The sequence below is a fragment of the Quercus robur genome, chromosome 2, assembly GCF_932294415.1.
Source record: "Quercus robur chromosome 2, dhQueRobu3.1, whole genome shotgun sequence".
Taxonomy (NCBI): Eukaryota; Viridiplantae; Streptophyta; class Magnoliopsida; order Fagales; family Fagaceae; genus Quercus; species Quercus robur.
This window is the reverse complement of record NC_065535.1, coordinates 94,449,438-94,470,825: the sequence shown is the minus strand read 5'-3', so window position 1 is coordinate 94,470,825 and position 21,388 is coordinate 94,449,438. Positions and strand designations below refer to the sequence as shown.

General features: G+C 34.5%; 2 protein-coding genes across 2 annotated transcripts; both read right to left on the bottom strand.

Annotated features, from left to right (window-relative positions):
• Positions 1–14,264: 14,264 nt before the first annotated feature.
• LOC126705685 (uncharacterized mitochondrial protein AtMg00310-like) lies at positions 14,265–14,768 on the bottom strand. Its single transcript, XM_050404822.1, has one exon. The coding sequence runs from the start codon at positions 14,766–14,768 to the stop codon at positions 14,265–14,267; it is 504 nt and encodes a 167-aa protein (XP_050260779.1).
• A 1,572-nt stretch (positions 14,769–16,340) lies between these two features.
• Positions 16,341–17,192, bottom strand: LOC126705683 (uncharacterized). The gene has a single exon (XM_050404806.1). The coding sequence runs from the start codon at positions 17,190–17,192 to the stop codon at positions 16,341–16,343; it is 852 nt and encodes a 283-aa protein (XP_050260763.1).
• Between the last annotated feature and the right edge of the window lie 4,196 nt (positions 17,193–21,388).

The window sequence follows — 21,388 nt, the reverse complement described above, 5'->3', positions numbered from 1 at the left end:
GTTTGGTCAACATTGGTCAAACTTTGCTAAAAATGGCAAGTTTGAAATTTTAAAATCTTGGATGGCTTGTTCCATCATCCGGTTGAGAAAAACATGATTACTTCGTGTATTTCCCTATTTCCTTAGTTTTTGAAACAAGGTTTTTGCCTCTTAGGGATTAAACCAGCATTTTGGCACACTTGTTGAGGCCAGAAAAAATACAATATTAACACCACTGACTAACTGGTCCATGCCCCAATCCCTACTCAACAAATAACAAATTAAAAGTACATTCAAATTCAACCATCCACTCACAAATTTTATCAAAAGTATAAATAAACTTTCATTGCAAGAATCGATTAATTAAATTTATAAGTCAAAGTAAATAAGATATAAGCAATTTACTTGTCAAATATGTAGAGATCTAAATGGGATTTTCTTGAAGTTTAAGATCAACAAATTTTTACTTTTGATGTTGGGCTTACTATTTTTTACCCCATATTTTAGATCAAATTGGTTTGTTGTTGCTTTTTATTTATTTATTTATTTATTTTGTGTTAAAAAGGCTAAAACATTGTCAAGAGGATCATATTCAAGCTTATTTTAATTGGATGAAAAAAATATTATTGAGCCAAGGATTCAGATTTTTATTATAATGAGTCAGAACAAAATTATTTTAAAAATATTATACATAATTCTTTTATTTTTTGGCCTGTTCAGGGTTCATTTGTACCACCTAAGTTCAGGTGGCGCCACCCCTGCAATTATTTTCATTTAGCAAAAGCATTGAATTCGGCAAATGCATGCATATATCTCAATAAGTTAAACCCAAAATTTTAAGTTAGCCTCATATTCGATATCCAGGGTACACATTCCTGGTTTCTGAGGAAATGTTTGTGGAAAGACGACTCTAAACTACAATTATTGCATGGTTCTGTACTCGACTTGCTATTCCACATGCAAACTTTGTCCAATGTGGTCCACCACCTAATCATGATCCTGTACGTGGTTGATGATACAATGTGGCCCTTATCCTTTTGATAATCATAGTGTGTAGCCATTTGGCTAAATTCTATGACAAAAGTTTTCTTATAATTAAAGAAAAGTTCTTAATTTATAATGTATTAGCAATTTAAAATTTATATTGTAAACTAAAAAAATGCATATGCATGGATACACTTAAAGATATATATAATAAAACACATAATATAATTCCTACATATATAATTTAAATACTATTGATAGTCATTTTTATATTTTGTTAACTCTTTAAAAAAATTTATAAGGATATTATTAGGTATAAAATGTAAATTGCTCATGTTTTATTTAAATATATATATATATATATATATTTTTTTTGAAGCAATTTTTTTTTTAAATTTTTTACAATTCATTTACTCTAGACTATTTGGTTTTTGTACTTAATAACTTACTTAGATAAATATTTATGATATGGTCCCACATTTGATTCAAAAATTAAAAAATAAAACTCTTTAAGAATAAATAATTTAAGACACATGGCGCAAAATTGAAACTCTAATTTGAAATTTTAATTTGAGTTTCTCTCAACTTCACCTACTATTATATATATAGATTTGCAAAAAATGTATAGTATAATTAGTTTATGATGTAAGATTTACATTATTTGTACGATATAAACTTATAATTACCCCTAATGAAATTTTTTAATTGTGAATGTTATTTAAGTTCATTTGTAACCATCTGGTGTAAGTTGAAGTCACAAGAAAACTATATATTCACCGTGCAAGTCTGAGAATTTTGGTCAAGCAAATTGTAGAGCAGTTGAGCGAAATCAGGCAAATTCAAAATATTATAGAATATAAAGTTTTTCTTGGTATTCACTCGTCACCATAGAGCAAGGAAACCGCGAAAAAAAAAAAAAAAAAAAAAAAAAAAAAAAACCCTTAATATTTTGTAGAGAAAGGCAAAAAAGAATTTCTTGAGAAAACCTTGCCAAAACCAAAAAGTCTTTCAACCTCTCCATTAATTGCCATATTGTTGACAGGACTTTACTACCAAAACACTAAAATGACCTACTATGTGTTTGGAATATTGTTTTTAAACCACTAAGATCAAGTAAAATTTTCAAACAACCTTGAATTGGCCAAGAAATTGGTTAAATGGCAGACTTATCGACTTACAGCATCAAATAACTGTGATGACACAAGGATGGATTTAGCAATTGAAAGTAAGAGAGGAAAACTAGGCTGTAGTGTCTCTTTACATATATATATATATATATATATATATATAGTGTGAGTTTGGATAGCAGCATAGCAACAAGTTTTATGCGTCTACATTTTTTTTCCTAGGTCTCGTGCACTGTTCATGGAACCCGCAAGTATGAAATTTGGCAAAATCAACTTTAAAACTGGGTTCCACGACACTATTCACACATTTAAAAATAATTTTGCTATAGTGTTTTCAGTTTTCAGCAATAAGCGATCACTAGTAAAATGTGTCTACAGGTGAGACTTTGAGCCGCGTTTATGAAAAACACGGCTCCACCCTTGGACGTATAGCCGCGTTTAGTAAACGCGGCTATAGACCAGCTCTAAAGCCGCATTTTCTGATAGTGAGGCTGCATTTAGCTGGGTAGGACTTAAGCCTCGTTTTTAAAAACGTGGCTACAGACCCATCCGAGGTTTTTTTTTTTTTTTTTTTTTGGAATATGTCTGGAGTTGCATTTAATAAGCGCAGCTTAGGGTATGCTTAGAGCTACATTTGATTAAACGCAACTTAAACATGTCTGGAGCTGCGTTTAATAAATGCAGCTTAGACATTTATAAAGCTACGTTTGATTAAACGTAGCTTCTACATGTCTAGAGCTGCGTTTGTTTAAATGCGGCTTAAACATTTAGTATAAATAAAAAATAATAAAAAATCCCTCAAACTACACACAACTGAAAAAAAATCCTAAGCTCTCAATCTCAAAAAACTCTCAAACCACTCTTAACTCTCAAGCTACCTCTCGATCCAACTCTCAACTCTCAAACTCCTTCCCTCACTTCCACCCTCTTCAAAACCCCTTCCTCCCTCCACTCTTCCCTCCTCTCCATTCCCTTCTCATCGATTGGTAACACACACACACACACACTCTCTCTCTCTCTCTCACACACACACTTTGCACTATCTCTATATGCAATAATAGACAATGGGTTTGATTCACTGATTTTGAGTTGAGTTTGCAAGCATTTATCAATAGAGAAGAATTGGCGCTAACAAAGCCTTGGGTCTCTCCCTCTGCCTCTCGAACTCTCAATCTCACTCAAGACACTCTCACAAGGCTGACTAACAGTACGACGAAAACAAAAGTGGGCTATGGTGACGAAATCTAGTGAGGATAAACAATTTCATTATCAAATGATAACATTTAGTGAGGAAAAGAAGAATTTTTCACCAAATATTATAAAATTTTTAAAATTGGTGACGAAATCAAAGATGTACAAATTGGAGACGAAATATTTATTTCGTCACTACAGGTCATGAAAAAAAGGCAAACCTAGGGTGACGAAATATTCATGTCACCAAAGACTTACAAGAGGTGACGAAATTCTAAATTCATCACCCAATATTAGGATGTAGGTGTTTTTGGTGATGAAATAAATTTTCATCACCTATTGTTTAACCAAAGACTAACCGGAGGGTGATGAAATTCCAAATTCACCACCCAATATTAAGATGGAGGTGTTTTTGCTGAAGAAATAAGTGTTCGTCACCTATTGTTTACAAATAATTAAGGATGGCTATGGGCAGGGCATACCTATATATACCCGACCCAATTAATTTGTCCATGGATATCCGATTACCTTACCCAATTAGTATCCATACCCAATTGTTACCGAGTCTGTTTATCCATAGATATCCATACCCTATCCAAAGGCGATTTTTATAAAATCACCAAATATGCTCAGAAATCACTAAAATGACCAATATATCCTCAAAATCTCTAAAATAAGCAAAATACCCATGAAATCTTTAAAATGACCAAAATACTCCTACAATCACTAAAATCACCAATTATGCTAAAAAACCACTAAAATGACCAAAATATCCCAAAATCTCTAAAATGAGCAAAATACCCATGAAATAACCTCAAAAATGACTAAAATACCCCCAAAATCACCAAATATGCTCAAAAACCACTAAAAATTACCAAAATATCCCCTAAACCAAATAAATGACTAAAACCCCCAAATCCTAAAAAATGACCAAACTACACACGAAACTTAGAAAATGACCAAAATACCCCCAAAACAAAAAATTACCAAAATAACCCCTAAACTTAAAAAATAATCAAAATACCTCTGAAACCTAAAAACTGACCGAAATAGCCTTGATGCTTGAAAATTACCAAAATACCCCTAATCCTAATAAAATGACCAAAACAACCCCCAAAACCTAAAAAATGACTATAATACCCCTGAAACCTATAAAATGACAAAAATGGCCCTAAAACCTATATGATGATAAAAATATACCCTAAACCTAAAAGATGATCAAAATACCCTTAAACCTAAAAATGACCAAAATACTCATTTTTATAATTTTAGGCTATTTTGGTCCTTTTTTAGGTTTAGGAGGTATTTTGGTTAATTTATAAGTTTCAGGGGTATTTTGGTCATTTTTGAGGTTTCGAAGGTATTTTCGGTTATTTTTTATGTTTAGGGGGGTATTTTGGTAATTTTAATATTTTGAGGGTATTTTGGTCAATTTTAAGTTTCGTGGGTATTTTTGTAATTTTTAGGTTTTGGGGAGTATTTCGGTCATTTTCTTAGGTTTAGGATGTATTTTTTGTCATTTTCAAGTTTCGGGGGGTATTCTGGTCATTTTAAAGGTTTCGGGGGTATTTCGGTTATTTTTTAGGTTTATGGGGTATTTTGGTATTTTAATAGTTTCCAGGGATATTTTGGTAATATTTTAAGTTTAAGAGGTATTTTGGTCATTTTATGATTTTAGAGGTATTTCAGTCATTTTTTAGGTTTAGAGTGCATTTCGGCAATTTTAGAGGATTTTAGGAGTGCTTTGGTTATTAGCAAGTTTTAGAGGCAATTTGGTAATTTTGATTATTGGATAATTGGGTTGATTGGGGTTTACCCATAATAATTTGGTTGAATTAGGTTTGGATAAGATTTAATTAGTTAAATGGATAATAATGCGTAAATGGGTAAATTACACCCGATTGGCATGAAAATTGGCATGCATGTTAAGAACATATAGAACATGTAATCCAACGGTTGGATTTTCAAAATATGAATTCAATAATAAGTTATTGGGTGGTGTAACAATTTTTAGAGTTACATTAGGTGTAACTTGAACCAAGCTCTACATTTCTTAATTCGACGTGAACTTTGACAAATCTACCGTTAGATTATATTATCTTCATAAATTTTTCATGCATAAAAAATTTTAAGGTGATCAAAGACTAATAGGCATGTCATCAATCAATTATCTAAATTCAAGTTTTTATAGTTTTAAAAGACGCATAAAAGATGAGTTTGAAGATCAAATAGTAAATTACACCCGATTTGCATGAAAATTTGCATGCATGTTAAGAAAGTATAGAACATATAATTCAACGGTTGGATTTTCAAAATACGAATTCAATAATAAGTTACTGGGTGGTGTAACATTTTTTAGAGTTACATCAGATGTTACTTGAACCCAACCCTATATTTCTTAATTCAATGTGAATTTTGACAAATCTACTATTAAATGCTGCTGCCTCTGCATTAAATGCACTGCAACTAATCCCTGGGGAGAAAGCTGCCGCCTCCGCCCTAAAATATTTGGGGAGAAAGCTGCTGCCTCCGCATTAAATGCACTGCAACTAATCCCCTAGCCGCATTAATGTAGAAGTGATGCATGAACATTGTATTTCAGCCTTACAGTTACTACTTGAAGGCTGATGAGAAGGACTGATGGGACAAGTATCAACCTTAACCATCTAGCATACAGGTGGACGGTTGAGGTAAAGGGAGAGGAGAGTATAAAAGGGGAGAAAAAAGAACAAGATAGGGGTCGGAGATCAGAGAGAATAAACACTGTAGTAATCCTCAATCAAACTTGTAACACTGTCTAAGAACATTATATTAGAACTATTGTCCTTGGATTTCGCCGATGACTTTCTTTCTTCATTTCATAATAGTTCATGTTTACCTTTCTGTCATCAAGCCTATCTACAATGCTGTTTGACTAACTAAAACCCAGTGTTCTAATCCATTCCTCTACAAATTCATTGTTGTGGGCCTCTTAAGCCGTAGTCAGTCCACGTGCTGGGCCAGGAATCCAAGTTCGGGTCCTTACAATCTTTATATATTTTTCATGCTTACAAAATTCCCAAGTGATCAAAGATTAATAGTCATGTCATTAATCAATTGTTTAAATTCAAGTTTTTATAGTTTAAAATAACGCATAAAAGATGAGTTTAAAGATCAAATGGTAAACTAAATCCGATTGGCATGAAAATTGGCATGCAAGTTAAGAACATATAGAACATGTAATCCAATAGTTAGATTTTCAAAATATAAATTCAATAATAAGTTATTGGGTGGTATAATATTTTTTAGAATTATATCATGTGTAACTTGAACTCAGCCCTATATTTCTTAATTCGATGTGAATTTTGACAAATCTACCGTTAGATTACATTATCTTCATATATTTTTAATGCTTACAAAATTTCAAGGTGATCAAATATTAATAAGCATGTCATCAATCAATTGTCTAAATTCAAGTTTTTGTAATTTAAAATAATGCATAAAAGATTATTTTAAATATCAAATGGTAAACTGCATCCAATTGGCATGAAAATTGGCATGCATATTAAGAACATATAGAAAATGTAATCCAACGGTTAGATTTTCAAAATATGAGTTCAATAATAAGTTATTGGGTGGTGTAATATTTTTTAGAATTATATCATGTGTAACTTGAACTCAGCCCTATATTTCTTAATTCGATGTGAATTTTGACAAATCTACCGTTAGATTACATTATCTTCATATATTTTTCATGCTTACAAAATTTTCAGGTGATTAAAGATTAATAGTCATGTCATCAATCAATTGTTTAAATTCAAGTTTTTATAGATTAAAATAACGCATAAAATATGAGTTTAAAGATCAAACGGTAAACTACATCCAATTGGCATGTATGTTAAGAACATATAAAACATGTAATCCAACGGTAGATTTTCAAAATATAAATTCAATAATAAGTTATTGGGTGGTGTAACATTTTTTAGAATTATATCAGGTATAACTTGAACTTAGCCCTATATTTCTTAATTCAAAGTGAATTTTAACAAATCTACCGTTAGATTACATTATCTTCATATATTTTTCATGCTTACAAAATTTCAAGGTGATCAAAGATTAATAGGGACCTCATCAATCTATTGATTAAATTCAAGTTTTTATAATTTAAAATAATGCATAAAAGATGAGTTTAAAAATCAAATGGTAAATTACACCCGATTGACATGAAAATTGGCTTGCATATTAAGAACATATAGAAAATGTAATCGAAAGGTTGGATTTTGAAAATATGGATTCAATAATAATTTATTGAGTGGTGTAACATTTTTTTAGAGTTACATCAGGTGTAACTTGAACCCAACCTTATATTTCTTAATTCGATTTGAATTTTGACAAATCTACCATTAGATTACATTATCTTTATATATTTTTCATACTTACAAAATTTTAAGGTAATTAAAGATTAATAAGTATGTCATCAATCAATTGTCTAAATTCAAGTTTTTGTAGTTTAAAATAACGTATAAAAGATGAGTTTAACATCGAATGGTAAACTACATTCGATTGGCACGAAAATTGGCATGCATGTTAAGAACATATAGAAAATGTAATCCAATGGTTAGATTTTCAAAATACGAGTTCAATAATAAGTTATTGAGTGGTGCAACATTTTTTAAAGTTACATTAGGTGTAACTTAAATGCAACTCTATATTTTTTAATTTGATGTGAATTTTGATTGCTCTAACAACTGTGACTTCGGGATCATTTTGGCATTTGAACAGAAACGTTCAAAAATCGATTGAGCCATCCTGGTTTTTAGTTTTCACTGATTCCTAGTTAATCTTGGGTTTTTACTATTTTTCGATTTTTAGTTATAATTGGACCGGATCAATGATTGGTTCCTAGTTGAACCGGCAAGTCTGGTCCAGTTTTTAAAACCATGATAGTGTCTACTGTGGTTTTAAAAATAGATACGAACAAGGAACCAAAAAAGTGACTGGTTACCAATTTTTTGGTCGACCAGTGACGTCATAAATATTTATTTTATAATTATAAAAAGAAAAATACAATAAGTTTATTACTAATAATATGTAGGTAAAAAATTGCAAAAGATTTATGCGGGGTTTTCACATCTTATATTTAGAAAATAAAAATAGCAAAATGTAAAAACATAACATTTAGTGATACTTTCATTTAGATTTAATTATTTTTCTTCAAAATGAACCATCACATATGTTGAATTGTAATCTTAAAAATAAAATGTTTATTATTTATTTATATGTGTGCATATATATATATATATATATATTAATGAATTAATGTTAGAGAAAAATTAAGTACTTTTTAAATTTATTCACTTAATTAGTTAAAACTACTATTTTTTTTTTCTTCTCATAATTATCATAAGAAAGAAAAAAAAAAATTCTGTAAATATCAAAGCTAAATCATAATTATCAAGTAGTAGTGGTAATATAATAATAATAATAAAAATAATAATAATGTTTTTGAGAAGTCGTACATAGTACAATGTACTAACAAAAAAAAAAAAAAAAAAAAAGTAGTATAATGTATAGTGTTGCAAGTACTACTAGGTTTTACGCAGAATGTAATGTTCTTCCAGACCAAACTCTGGGATAGGTGGAGGATTGGGAAATTAAGATCTTCTTGATCTTGAACACTTTAATGCTTAATCAATCACTAAACTTTTGTGGGTCATCATTAATGAAACGAAATGAAATGCCAACACCCTTTTCTAGTTATCATTTTGCTACACACACTCTTTCTCTCTCTCTGCAATTTTTTTTCCCGCAGCTCGTAAATCTGGGAAAAATTCAAACATTCCTTACTAGGTCAGTGGGATTTTATTACGCCACTGCTCTTTTTCGAAGTTTTCCCAAATGGGTTAGTTGTAGTTTCTGGGTTAAGGCTATCGATTATTGTTTAGTTGCTATTATATTTACTTGTAACCATTTTCCTTCAATTTATTTTGCCAATTTCTCGAGAAACAAACAGAGTTCTTGAACCAGAAGTGGTACAGTTTGAGTTATCCCAAGTGTGTTTGATTTATGCACGAATGAAACAAAACACTTGTGCCCTTCGCTTGCATTTTGCTTCACTCTCCCTTTCTCTCTCTGCCCTTTGATTTTTCCCTAGAAACAAACACGGAGCATGAGGTGCAAAATTGGGTCAATGTGATTATTTTTACTATTGCATTTTTCTGACAATTTGTTGCAAATGGGTTGTTTGGAGTTTCTGATGAAAACCCATATGGTTCTCAGTCCATTATCTCAAGCACATTGCATTGTGACCTTAGTTTGGTAAGCATGTTGGATGAGAGTGTGTTTTGGGAGTGAGGAATGTTTGATTTGTTTTAGGTTCTATTTTTGATGAGTTTATGTGTTAGAGTAACGTCTGCGCACTGGAGGTGGGTAACAGAGTAGTAACGGAGGGAATCACAAGTGGGTAAAGTGTCAAAAATGAAATCACATGTAAGAGCATCTCCAGCAGTCTTTCTAAATTTTTGCCTAATTTTTGCCTGTTTGGAGAATGAACAGTGACATTTACCTTTTACCTACCTACTTTTTCAAATACACTTTCCAACAGACTCTCTATCACATTCTCTATCTCATTTAAATATTATATCTTCATTCATTCTTTATTCTTTTTTTATCATCATTTATTCTTTCTATATTCATTACCAACAATTATATTTTTCAATGAAAAGTTTTATATTCACAACATTTTTCGCAATACTTTCACAAGAATCACATCAAAATCTTATGTGAAAAGTTGTTACTAGTTCTAATTTGAACCCACCACTGAAATTATATTTTTACTCACCAATATTAGCTAATTACTTAAAATTTATTGTGAAAATATTGCAATAGAATTTCTAAATGGTTATTTCTTTTTCTTTTCCTTCCTTTCATCCACACGTTCCCTTTTATTTATTTTTTTTTTCTCTTGGTTTTTCCTCCACCACACACGTATCCCACTATCTCCACCTACCCTTCTTTTTCTTTTTCTTTTTCTAGTTCATTCCGGATCACTTGTGTGGTAGCCTCCAGAACAAGAGCATATCTCCACTTCTCCCTCTTTGTTTCTTTTTCTTTCTTTCTCTTTCTCTTACACAAACACACAATTTCTCTCCCTCTATCTCACACAAACAAATTCTCTCTCATACACACATAGATCACCGGCAGAGAAGTGGAGATTGGCATTCTACACAGATCGGCGTTCTACATTTTTTTTTGGTTTGATTAGTTTTATTTTATTGCTCAGATTTCATTAGGCTTATGAGAAATATTGTTTTTGTGTTTCAAATCTTTCGATTGGGTTTTGTGTTTTTGTTTTGATTGTGGTATGTTACCGTTGAGATAGAGAAGCACGAGAGAGTGAAGAACGAAAGAGAAAATGAATGAGAGAGACAGAATTATTTTTTTATTCAACCGGGTATTATTTTAAGGGGAAATATTCTTTAGATGATGAACAGTGATTGCTACAGTGCTATCCATACCTGGAGAGCTACTGTAGCAACTCTAAAAAAAAATTTGGAGTTGTCGAGTCTGTTGGAGTGCTTGTTTTGCGTGAATAGTGTCTGTTGCTCTCCAAAATTTGGCTTTGCCGAGTCTGCTGGAGATGCTCTAAGTAAGTCAAATTAGAGACAAACCACAGGTGGGTAAAGTATAATTATCCCAAACAAAAACTAAAGGCTTAAAAGAATATCAAGATTATGTGGCTCTCATTCATTCTATATTAAAAACTAAAAAACAAAGATGTGGCTCTCATTGATTTGTTGTGTATACAAATAACACTAGCAGACTAGCAAAGCAGTGAAGCACACAGTTTTTAAACTAAAAATAGAGTTTCAGTTTTTTCTTTTAAGTAGTGAATGGCATGTAGTGAATTTTTTGATTTCTTTTCACGTGGTTTCTTTTTTTTTTCAATTATTTTTTATTGGACAAAATTTATGTATAGTATTTTAGGTACTGTTGCTTAAGTTTCTCTTTTAAAATTCTTCCATGTGGCTACTTAATTTTAAAAATATACTTCCATCATGAGAAAAAAGCCACGTGATAAAATCTTAAGAGAGTGATCTAAAGAACAACATTTAAGTAACCGCATCTAAGTATTGTAGTTAAGTTTTAATCTTTTATTACTGTTACTCTTTCTTTCTCCTCCCATTGACAGACCCACGCCTCTCAGCCTCTCCCAAAAAGACTGGTAAGCTTTCTCTGTCATCGATCCTCTCTCTCTCTCTCTCTCTCTCTCATCACTCTTCTCTCTATCTCTCTCTCTCTCTCTCTCTCTCTCATGTTAAACTTGGTGACTTTGTGGATTATTTTTTCTTCTTTCAGCATTAGCAGGATATTGATTTTGGGATTAGAGAGGGTGTTGATTTTAGGACATAGCTTTTGGGATTGGAGAAGGTAATCGAGTCTTTCCCTATTGATTTTTTAAGATATGGAACAACAATCCCTATTGATTTTATAATATTTAAACTCAACAGCAATTCTATGTATATCATTATGGATTTTGGACATTGCTTTTATAATTTTTTTCCCTTCATGCGTGTGCATAAATGTGTCTATTAAATAAATGCAATTTTGTGACTTGATATGTTAGATTTTTAAGTTTAATTTTTGTGGGTTTTGTTAGTTTTTGTTTAGTGCTGAATCTAGGTTTTTTTGGGACCTTAAAGATTAAATCTTTATTTATTTTTTTGAGGCTGATTTCTGTGTACCCGAAATGCTTGTTTTATGGGTTTCTATGTTTTTGTGTGCTTACTTTACTTGTTAGTAACACTGGTTTACTTGTTAATATCATTTTCAAACTAAGCAATATTTAGTCAAAGTGGTGCACTTTGTTTAACAATTTCAGTTCTAGTCAACTCTTTAAGTGTGTTTTTGGTGCTTACTTCGTCTGCTAATCTTGAACAGATCTTTCAAAAAAATTTAGTCAATATTTTCAAATTTGGTAAAACATGACATATTTATTATACTGAGTTAAGTTAGTTATAGGTGTACCATCTGAATTTTATTACATGGTTGAATGTTATGGGTCCAGTTGATGCTACTAATAGTGGTATTACTTGTTGTGATGTTTTGGCAATTCACTGGTGATTTTAAGTCTCTGTTGAGTTATGAAATCTAGGATGGACACCACTCTATTCATGCCAACCCTTTGCTTAGAAATCTTACCATCACCAATCACAATAGCACCTGAGTGAATTTTTGCTTAGAAACTAGCTTGGTGCTAAAATTCAAAACTTTTGAAGGGGTTTTGAGTTTGAGTTTGAGTTGGATGTGTGCACTGGAAAGGGAAACGGAAAGGGCATTTATATATCCATGCAAGCTCTGATATTCCACCATGCAAAACTTTCAAAAGGTGTAGTAGGTTTGGTGGACTACAGTGCTGGCTGGAAAGTAGAAGCTCCACTATCACATGTTTGATTGACTGGGCAATCAGCACCACCTAAAAAGTTTTAGGGGAGACTTTTTTAAATTATATGTTTATGGATACAATTCAGCCAAAAAAAAAAAAGTCTTGAGTATAATTTTTTTAAGAAAATGTTAAAAAGCTAATGTCAAATTTATTATAAAAGATTTACAAACTAAAGTAACATATTGAATGTGATAAGTGCTAATTAAAAATTGTAATAAATAAATTTCTTAATTACTATTTGTAATGTTTTAAAAGTTGACGCATCAATTTATAAGAATTAAATAGTAAAATTTGTTGTAACTATATTATCACTTCAAAAAATTTCATTTGTAGGGATGATTTTTTTTTTTTTTTTTTTTTGAGAAACCGGAAAGAACTTGTCATTAAACATGCATGAAAATCCTGTCCGCAGATACAAGCTCTGTTACATTACAATGAATTTCCTCTAACCATACTTGTGGTTCATACAAATTTTTCGCTAGCTTAGCGAGTTTGTTTGCAACGTTGTTACCCTGGCGCTTGGTGTGAGTGAAGGTAGCCGACCTGAATGTTGATGCTAGGGAGCGTGATTCTTCAATAATGTGTCCAAATACTGACATGCAAGGTTGCTCTGCTGTGAGGAGTTTAAAGATAACCTCTGAATCGCCTTCGAAAACCACATCCTGCAGCCCAAGTTCACTTGCAAATACAATGGATCTCCTGCAAGCCAACGCTTCCAAAGCTGCCACAGTTGGAGGCAAATGGATTCGTTCCGATAGCGCTGCAATGACCAAGCCCTCTGAATCACGTACAACCACACCCAGACCTGCAGCGGCGATGTCCGGAAAAGTGGCGCCATCAAAATTTACCTTGTAAACTGAGGGCAACGATGGCAGCCAGTGAGTTGGATGGTGCACCGTTAACTGTGTTCTCGATTCTTCTTGGACTGAATGAAACTCCCTTAAGCGCTCCACGGCATCTCTGTATATTTTCTCAATTGGCAGAGAAGGTGAGCCCAACCTCCTTGCGTTTCGATCATGCCAAATACTCCACCCGATAAAGGCAAATAGCTCAGCCAAGTTTGGATTTTTCTGGGCAAGGATTCCTTGCAGCAAGTCGTGGAAACTAGCAAAATTTTCGTTCAAGAATTCTCTACACTTTTCCAGTTCCCACCAAACTTGTTTGATCATTTGGCAGCCCCATATTGCATGGATTCCATCTTCAATTCCACCACCACAACGTTCACAAGTTGTGTCTTGAATGATATTCCTCTTCTGCAGGTTCTTTTTTGTTGGAAGGGAGTCGATTGCCGCGCGCCACAAGAAGTGACGTATTTTGTTTGGCACATTCAGTGACCAAAGCTCCTGCCAGAAAGGCTTCTGAGCCACTGAGTTTGAAGTGCCAGGAACCGCTACCTCTGCTGCCTGTAATAGTAGTCGATATGCTGATTTAGTGGTGTAATAACCATTCGCCGTTTCAGCCCATATCAACCTGTCCTCTTTGCCGTTGAAACTCAAAGGTAGGCTAAGGATTGCTTCAGCTTCATGTGGCAGAAATTCCTCACGTATCCGATCCTCCATCTAGCATCTATTTTCCTCATCAATAAGAGCACAAACTCGAGTGTTGTTTGGGAAATTTTTCTGTGGAGACACCACACAGCTAGAGAACAAATCAGGTAGCCACTTGTCCCCACGAATCCTGACAGAATGTCCATCTCCAATTCTCCATTTTGACCCCATCCTCACCACCCCTCGTGCTTTTAGAATGCTTTGCCAAGCATATGAACCATTCTCCTTTACCCCCTCATCCAGAATTGAACAATTGGGGAAATATTTGGCTTTAAATACCTTGTAGAAGAGAGAGTCTTTGTTATGGATCAATCTCCAAACTTGCTTGCCTAGCATAGCAATATTGAAGAGTTCAATATCCTTGAATCCCAACCCTCCGTGACTCTTTGACTTGCATAATTTTTTCCATCCCACCCAATGAATTTTTCGTGCTTCCCCCTTATAGCCCCACCAAAATTTCCGAATTAGAGATTCAATATCCTTGCAAAGACTTTTTGGGAGTTTGAAGCATCCCATGGTGAAAGTGGGCATAGCTTGAAGGACCGCTTTTATTAACACTTCTCTCCCGCCTTGTGATAGTAATCTTTTTTTCCACCCTTGCATCTTATGCCAAATTCTCTCCCTAATGTAGCCAAAACTTTGTTTTTTTCCTCTCCCCACAAAAGAGGGTAAACCGAGATATTTTTCATAATTAGTAGTAGCTGCCACTCCTAGCAAAGTCTTCATTTCCTCTTGCACATGTGGATCCGTATTGGGGCTAAAGAAGAGTTGAGTTTTTTCTCGGTTTATTTGTTGCCCTGATGCTTCTTCATACTGTTTCAAAATCTCCATGATAGAACTAGCCTCTTGTGAATTTGCCCTACAAAAGAGCAAGCTATCATCGGCAAAGAACAAGTGTGAAACTTTAGGACCCGTACTACAAAGGGAGACTCCTTTGATTGAGCCTGAAATTTCAGCTTGTTGAATAAGTGAATGTAACCCTTCTGCACACAAGAGAAACAAATAAGGTGACAGTGGATCTCCTTGACGGAGTCCCCTATTAGGAGTGAAATTACCATGGGGTTCACCATTAACCAACACAAAGAAGAAGACAGATCGAATGCAGGAACTAACAAGTGTGATCCACCTATTATCAAAGCCCAATTTTCCATTACTTTTTCTAGGAATGCCCATTCCACTCTATCATATGCTTTGCTCATATCGAGCTTAATGGCCATGAATCCGGTTTTCCCTTTTGTTTTTGGCTTAAGGTGGTGAAGGGTTTCAAAGGCTACAAGGATATTGTCTGATATAAGTCTATCTGACATGAATGCACTTTGGGTTTCTGACACCAATTTGGGGAGAAGTTTCTTTAAGCGGTTGGCTATGGTTTTAGAGACAATTTTATATAATACATTGCAAAGACTTATTGGCCTAAAATCAGTGGCTTTTTCTGGAGATTTTATTTTTGGAATGAGTAATATGCAAGTATGATTGAGACTAGCAGGCATATTACCCGAATTTAGTATTGCTAGAGAAGCATCAATGACATCATGACCAATAAAATTCCAACAAGACTTGTAGAAAATGGGGGACATACCATCCGGGCCTGGGGCGGTTAGGGGCTTCATTTGCTTCAAAGCAAATTCAACTTCGTCTGCGGTAAATTCTCTTGTGAGGTCTGCATTCATGGCTGGAGTGACCTTTGTATCAATGCCTTGGAGAATCTGATCAAAGTTCGAGGGCATGGTGGAAGCAAATATCTGTTTGAAATAGTCTACTATAGCCTCACCAATTTGTTTTTCATCTGTCACTACCGATCCGTCATTGAGGTTCAATTTGGAAATAAAATTCCTCTCGTTCCTTTGTGTTGCTCGGCTATGGAAATAACTTGTGTTCATGTCACCACTCTTCAACCAATCAACCCTTGATCTCTGGTGCCACAGGCATTCTTCTTTCACCATGAGTTCATACACTTCACTTCTAAGAACACGAATCTGATCATGATGATCCCCGGCCATAGACATAGCTTCAGCTTGTGCTAGTTGCTTCTTTTTTTGGATTAGCATTGCCAAAAGAGGTTCTACTCCATGTTTGCAAACTTGATCTTCAAGCATCTACCTTTCGGATTAGTTTGTCAACTGGTTCCCCCATAGTTCTGTCTCTCCACGCTTTTTTGATAACACCTTCACATCTTTCATCTTTTAGCCACACCGCCTCAAAACGAAAAGGCCTGGATTTCTTGTAAAATCTAACATTTTCATCGTCAGAGCATAACCATAAGGGACAATGGTTAGATAATGTACCTGGAATGTGATGAACACGAACTGTGGGGAACAATTGTGACCATGACAGTGTTGCCACCCCTCTATCCAAACGAATCCATGTTACTTCTCCATCAAATTGGTTATTGCACCAAGTGAATGGTAAACCAACGAAACTCAAATCACGGAATCCACAAAAATCCAAAGCATCTCTAAATGCTTTCATCTGGCTTTCTGGTCTGTGAGCACCACCCTTCTTTTCTTCTGCTTTGGTGATCTCGTTGAAATCCCCTACACATATCCATGGTAGATCCATTTTTAGACAAAGGTGTTTAAGTAGTGCCCAAGAATGTTCCCGGTTGGCTGTTATTGGATTCCCATAGAAACCCGTGAACCGCCAGGCGTCATCCATTCCTGGGTTAACTACTGCATCAATGTAAGTTGGTGTTGAGTCCAGAACTTTAAGATCAGTCCCCTCTTTCCAGTAAAGTGTCAATTCTCCTCCTGTGTTAATCCGAGACTCAATAAAAACATTCTCCAAGTGAAGCTTTGAACAGAGATTTTTAAGATAGTGGTCTTTAGATCTTGTTTCCATCAGAAAGAGAATGGATGGAGCGTATTTTTTCACCAAATCGGTGAGTTCAAGAACTGCCCGTGATTGCCCCAAACCACGGCAGTTCCAACTGAGGCAATTCATTGTGCTTGGCGAGGCTGTTTAACAGCCTCCACCACTTCAAGATAATCATCCTTGGCATTGTGATTACTCTGATAACGTTTGCTAGGGACATCTGAGGATAACTCCTTCTCTGAAAGTTCACGTTTTCTACCAGAGAGGTGCTCATTATCCACACGTTGGCTGCCTGTTGCTACCCGTTTTTTCCTTGTCCAGGTTGGTAGAACACGATGTGTGGTAGTGGAAAGAGCAAACCTACTTGTGTCACGTGCTTCACTAGAATTTGGTTGCACTGGGACTGAATTAGTGGCACGTGCAATTACATTATTAGAATTTAATTCAGACACATTCCCGTTTTCAAACTGAGCTAATGTCGTGTCAATCTCCTTTAATTTGGCATTGAAATCCTGGAATTTAGTGTGACCAACGGGCTGAGAGGTAATTGAGGCATTAAATGTGTTTGAATGAAATTCAAACTCTTTTGGATCAATTTCAGAAACGGCATGAGACTTAACTCCTCTCAGTTCTGATCCCATGATATTAGCCGCTCCAAATAAATGTGCCAAACGAATTCTGTCATTATTAGCTTCCATATTTGATTCGGTTTCACTAGGTAACTTAATTTCCTCAATGCTTTTCCCGTTAGGAATCCCTTTGTCAACCGTATCTGCCCTATTGATTTCCTCATCTTCATTTGGACTTAATGAGGAATAATGGGCTACATTAATAACCCCTTCATTGCAAGCCGTTACATTATTTGACAGCTCCGGTGATCTTCCTCTGCCAGAAACAGAATTTCGGCCTGAATCTCCACCCTCTGATACACCTGAACTCCCTTTCTTCTTTGCGGCATAGAACCCAGGAACTACAATTGAGCTTTTCCTTGCAGCGACAAACGGCGGAGCTCTCAAATGTGGTCCAAACTCACGTTGCTCTGGTGTAAGTGTGCCCTCACTATCAATCCATAAGTCACAATCTCTGTCATTGTGTGTTAGTCGCCCGCACCAGTAGCATAGGTTTGGCAGCCTCTCGTACTTGAAGGCGACCCACACCTGCTTCCCTCCTCCTCCAACAGATATCAACCTTCCATGGCACAGAGGCATGGAAAGATCAATAAGAGCTTGAATACGAATGAAGTGACCACCATCAAAAAACTTTGGTTCCGTCGGGGCAAAAACCTCTCCCAACACACTACCAATTTTTTTCACTGCTTCAATCGTCATATATTTAATTGGGAGCCCGTGAATCTGAACCCATAGTTTTGTCTTCTCAAACTGTATATCATGCATTGGGACCTCATTCTCATATCGACTCATTATCACCAAGTGTTTGTCAAAACTCCATGGTTCTCCTTCCAAAATCCTGTCAACATCTTCCTTTTTCTCAAAAGTGAAAAGAATCTTGTGATCTCCGAAACTCTGCATCTTAAAACCGTCTCTGGTTCTCCACAGCGGAGTAAAAGTCTTCGCAATTACATCCATGCTAATTGCTCGCTTAGTTAGAAACTTTGCAGCAATGGAGAAGGTCTCACAACTGTCTCCGTCAAGTAAGCAGCAACCCGGTCCCTCTTTATCTGAAAGAGTAAGCCTATTCCATGATTGAGCCAAGTCATCCATCCTCACACCTACTAAGAGTGTTTCCCAAAATCCCCGGAAAAAAACCCAACAAGCCTAGAAATAACAGTGTTATTCCAGGAACCTAACTCACCTTCGTTGAAGGGACACACTAATTCTACTGTGTAAGGAAGTTAGATATGAAACCCACTTCTAAGCACAGAGAAACTTCCTTTCCACATATTCTAAACTTTGTGTAATAATTTGGTACTCCTTGACTACAATGGTATTTCTATAGGGATGATTTATTGTGATCGATTAATGACGGAAAGTGATATTAGTTACAAATTCATGTAAAAATGATATTACTCTAATTACAACTTACCAACGTAATAAAATAAGAAAAAAAAATGGTATTCTTAACATTGATCTAGACTAAATCAAGCCAGGTGTCATCTGAGGTTGACATAGCTGCATGCATAGCATCATCATCCTAACTAAAGCTGATTTTTGGGTTATTTTAATAAATACTTACCCATACTTGCTTTATTTAATACTATTTTTTTTTATGCAAAAGCACGAGGCCACCACCTGATCTTCCAACTCCACAAAACCGTAGGCCCCAAAATTAAAGGGGCAAAATGACTAATATACAAATAGAGAGGATATGAGGATCCCCTGATAAGCCCAAGTGAAGAACTGAGAATTTCTTACAAAAGTCTTCAGCCCCACCTTCTAATCTAGCTATAGTCTTTAGAGTTTGTGAGCTAGCTAGGTACGTGAGCCTAGTACAATTTTATTGCTTTTCTTAATTTCTATTATCATATCATCTTATTTATTTATTTATGCATATTGATGCTTTTCATATATATTTTTAAAATGGTTAGTAATCAAGGTAGATAAATAGTACTAGCTAGGAAACAAGAAAATATTAGTAGTTAAAAAAAGTTAAAGATATAAGACCCTATTAATTGCTAATTTGCTAGATATTTTTTAAATTTTTTTTTTTAGTATCATTATCATTCTGTATGTCATTGCAAATGAAGTAGCTAGAAGAAGCTATTCAATGCTAGCTAGTTGTCAATGCTTTACTGATATTGAGCCCAAAGTATGTCAAAGTTAGCTGCAAGTTGATTTTTGTAATCGTTGCAACAGAAGGTGCACACAATACATGGTTTTTGATGATTCATGTTAAAATATCCATCTTTTCCTTTTTGTTTGTTGATTCTTATCGAATTTCAAGCAAGACTCTCCTTGCGTGATTTGAAATTGGGGGCCTTAAATTATAATATATTATAAATGGAAAAAAATCCAAATTTATTGTGAAAATTGGAATAGCCGATTATATATGCATGAAGGGTAAATAACCAAAAAGTGGTCAAAACACGGTTATTTTGCCAAAACCTTTGCAAAGCCTCACGTAAATTTGCACACTTTTGAATGCTTTTATAAATGTTTGCTGAATAGGGCTAGGCTTATTGGCTTAGTCTTGTAGTTGTGGGGTACCCTAATGCAAAACCAAGGTGCACCACAGGTCCTCGTAATTGAATAGTTTAAACTGGGCCACTCTCTAATTTTTCACGTGTTTGACATATATATATATGGGCCCTCAGATCAATAGAATGTGAAAAGAATTATTTGACCCACATGTAGAAAGATAAATGAACGAGTCCATAAATAAAAAAGAAAAGCAGAGGTTTTGTATAGACCCACCTAATAGCAACCACATTACCTATGGTTTTCCCACTGATCAATGTGCACTCCCCAATTTTTAGGTGAAACTTCACATTGTAGCCAGCTATTGATTGCTAAAAAAAAGATGTCAATGCCCACCACAAAAAGGAAGAAACCCAAAATAAAAATAAAAATAATGATTATAAAAAAATTCCTTCTTGTTATGCAGAATAAAATAGGTACAATTTTTTTTTTCTTTTTTGATATAATGTGTCACTCCAAAGTATATTGGAGGTTTAGATGTTAGAATCGTTATGTATGACATTTCATTATCTTGATGACTTAACATTCACCTTGTATGTGTGATCAGATATGGATAATGGTTGGATGACACTTGGTAAGACACCTAGAGACAGACTAAGTCAACAATATATTGATGGAGTGAATTCATTTCTTACTTTTGCAATGACTGAAGTGGATCGAAGTGGAAAAATTTTGTGCCCATTTGCTCACATTGTGCAAATTCATTTGCTTCATTGTGGGATTATGCAAGATTATACTAAGTGGTACTATCATGTAGAACACCATGAATTAAATGAACACATTGATGATGAAGAAATGTTAGACAATGATCATTTGGATGGTATTGATGCCTTGGTGGAGGATCGAATTAGAGGGGAACCAAGAGATACAACCCAGCAAGATGAGAAAGTGCGTAATTTTGATAAAATGTATAGTGATTCAAAGCATGAGATGTATCCAAGTTACACAGATTACACTCTTTTGAAGTTTGTCATTGAAATGCTAAATGAGAAGGTAACAACCAACATAAGTAATAAGGGGCTTGACATGATACTGGACTTGTTGAGTAAGGTTTTTCCGAAAGGTAACTTGGTTCCAAGGTCACCTTATGAAGCAAAGAAGATATTACGTGACTTAGGCTTACATATGAGCACATTCATGCATGTAAAAATGATTGTGCTTTCTTTTGGA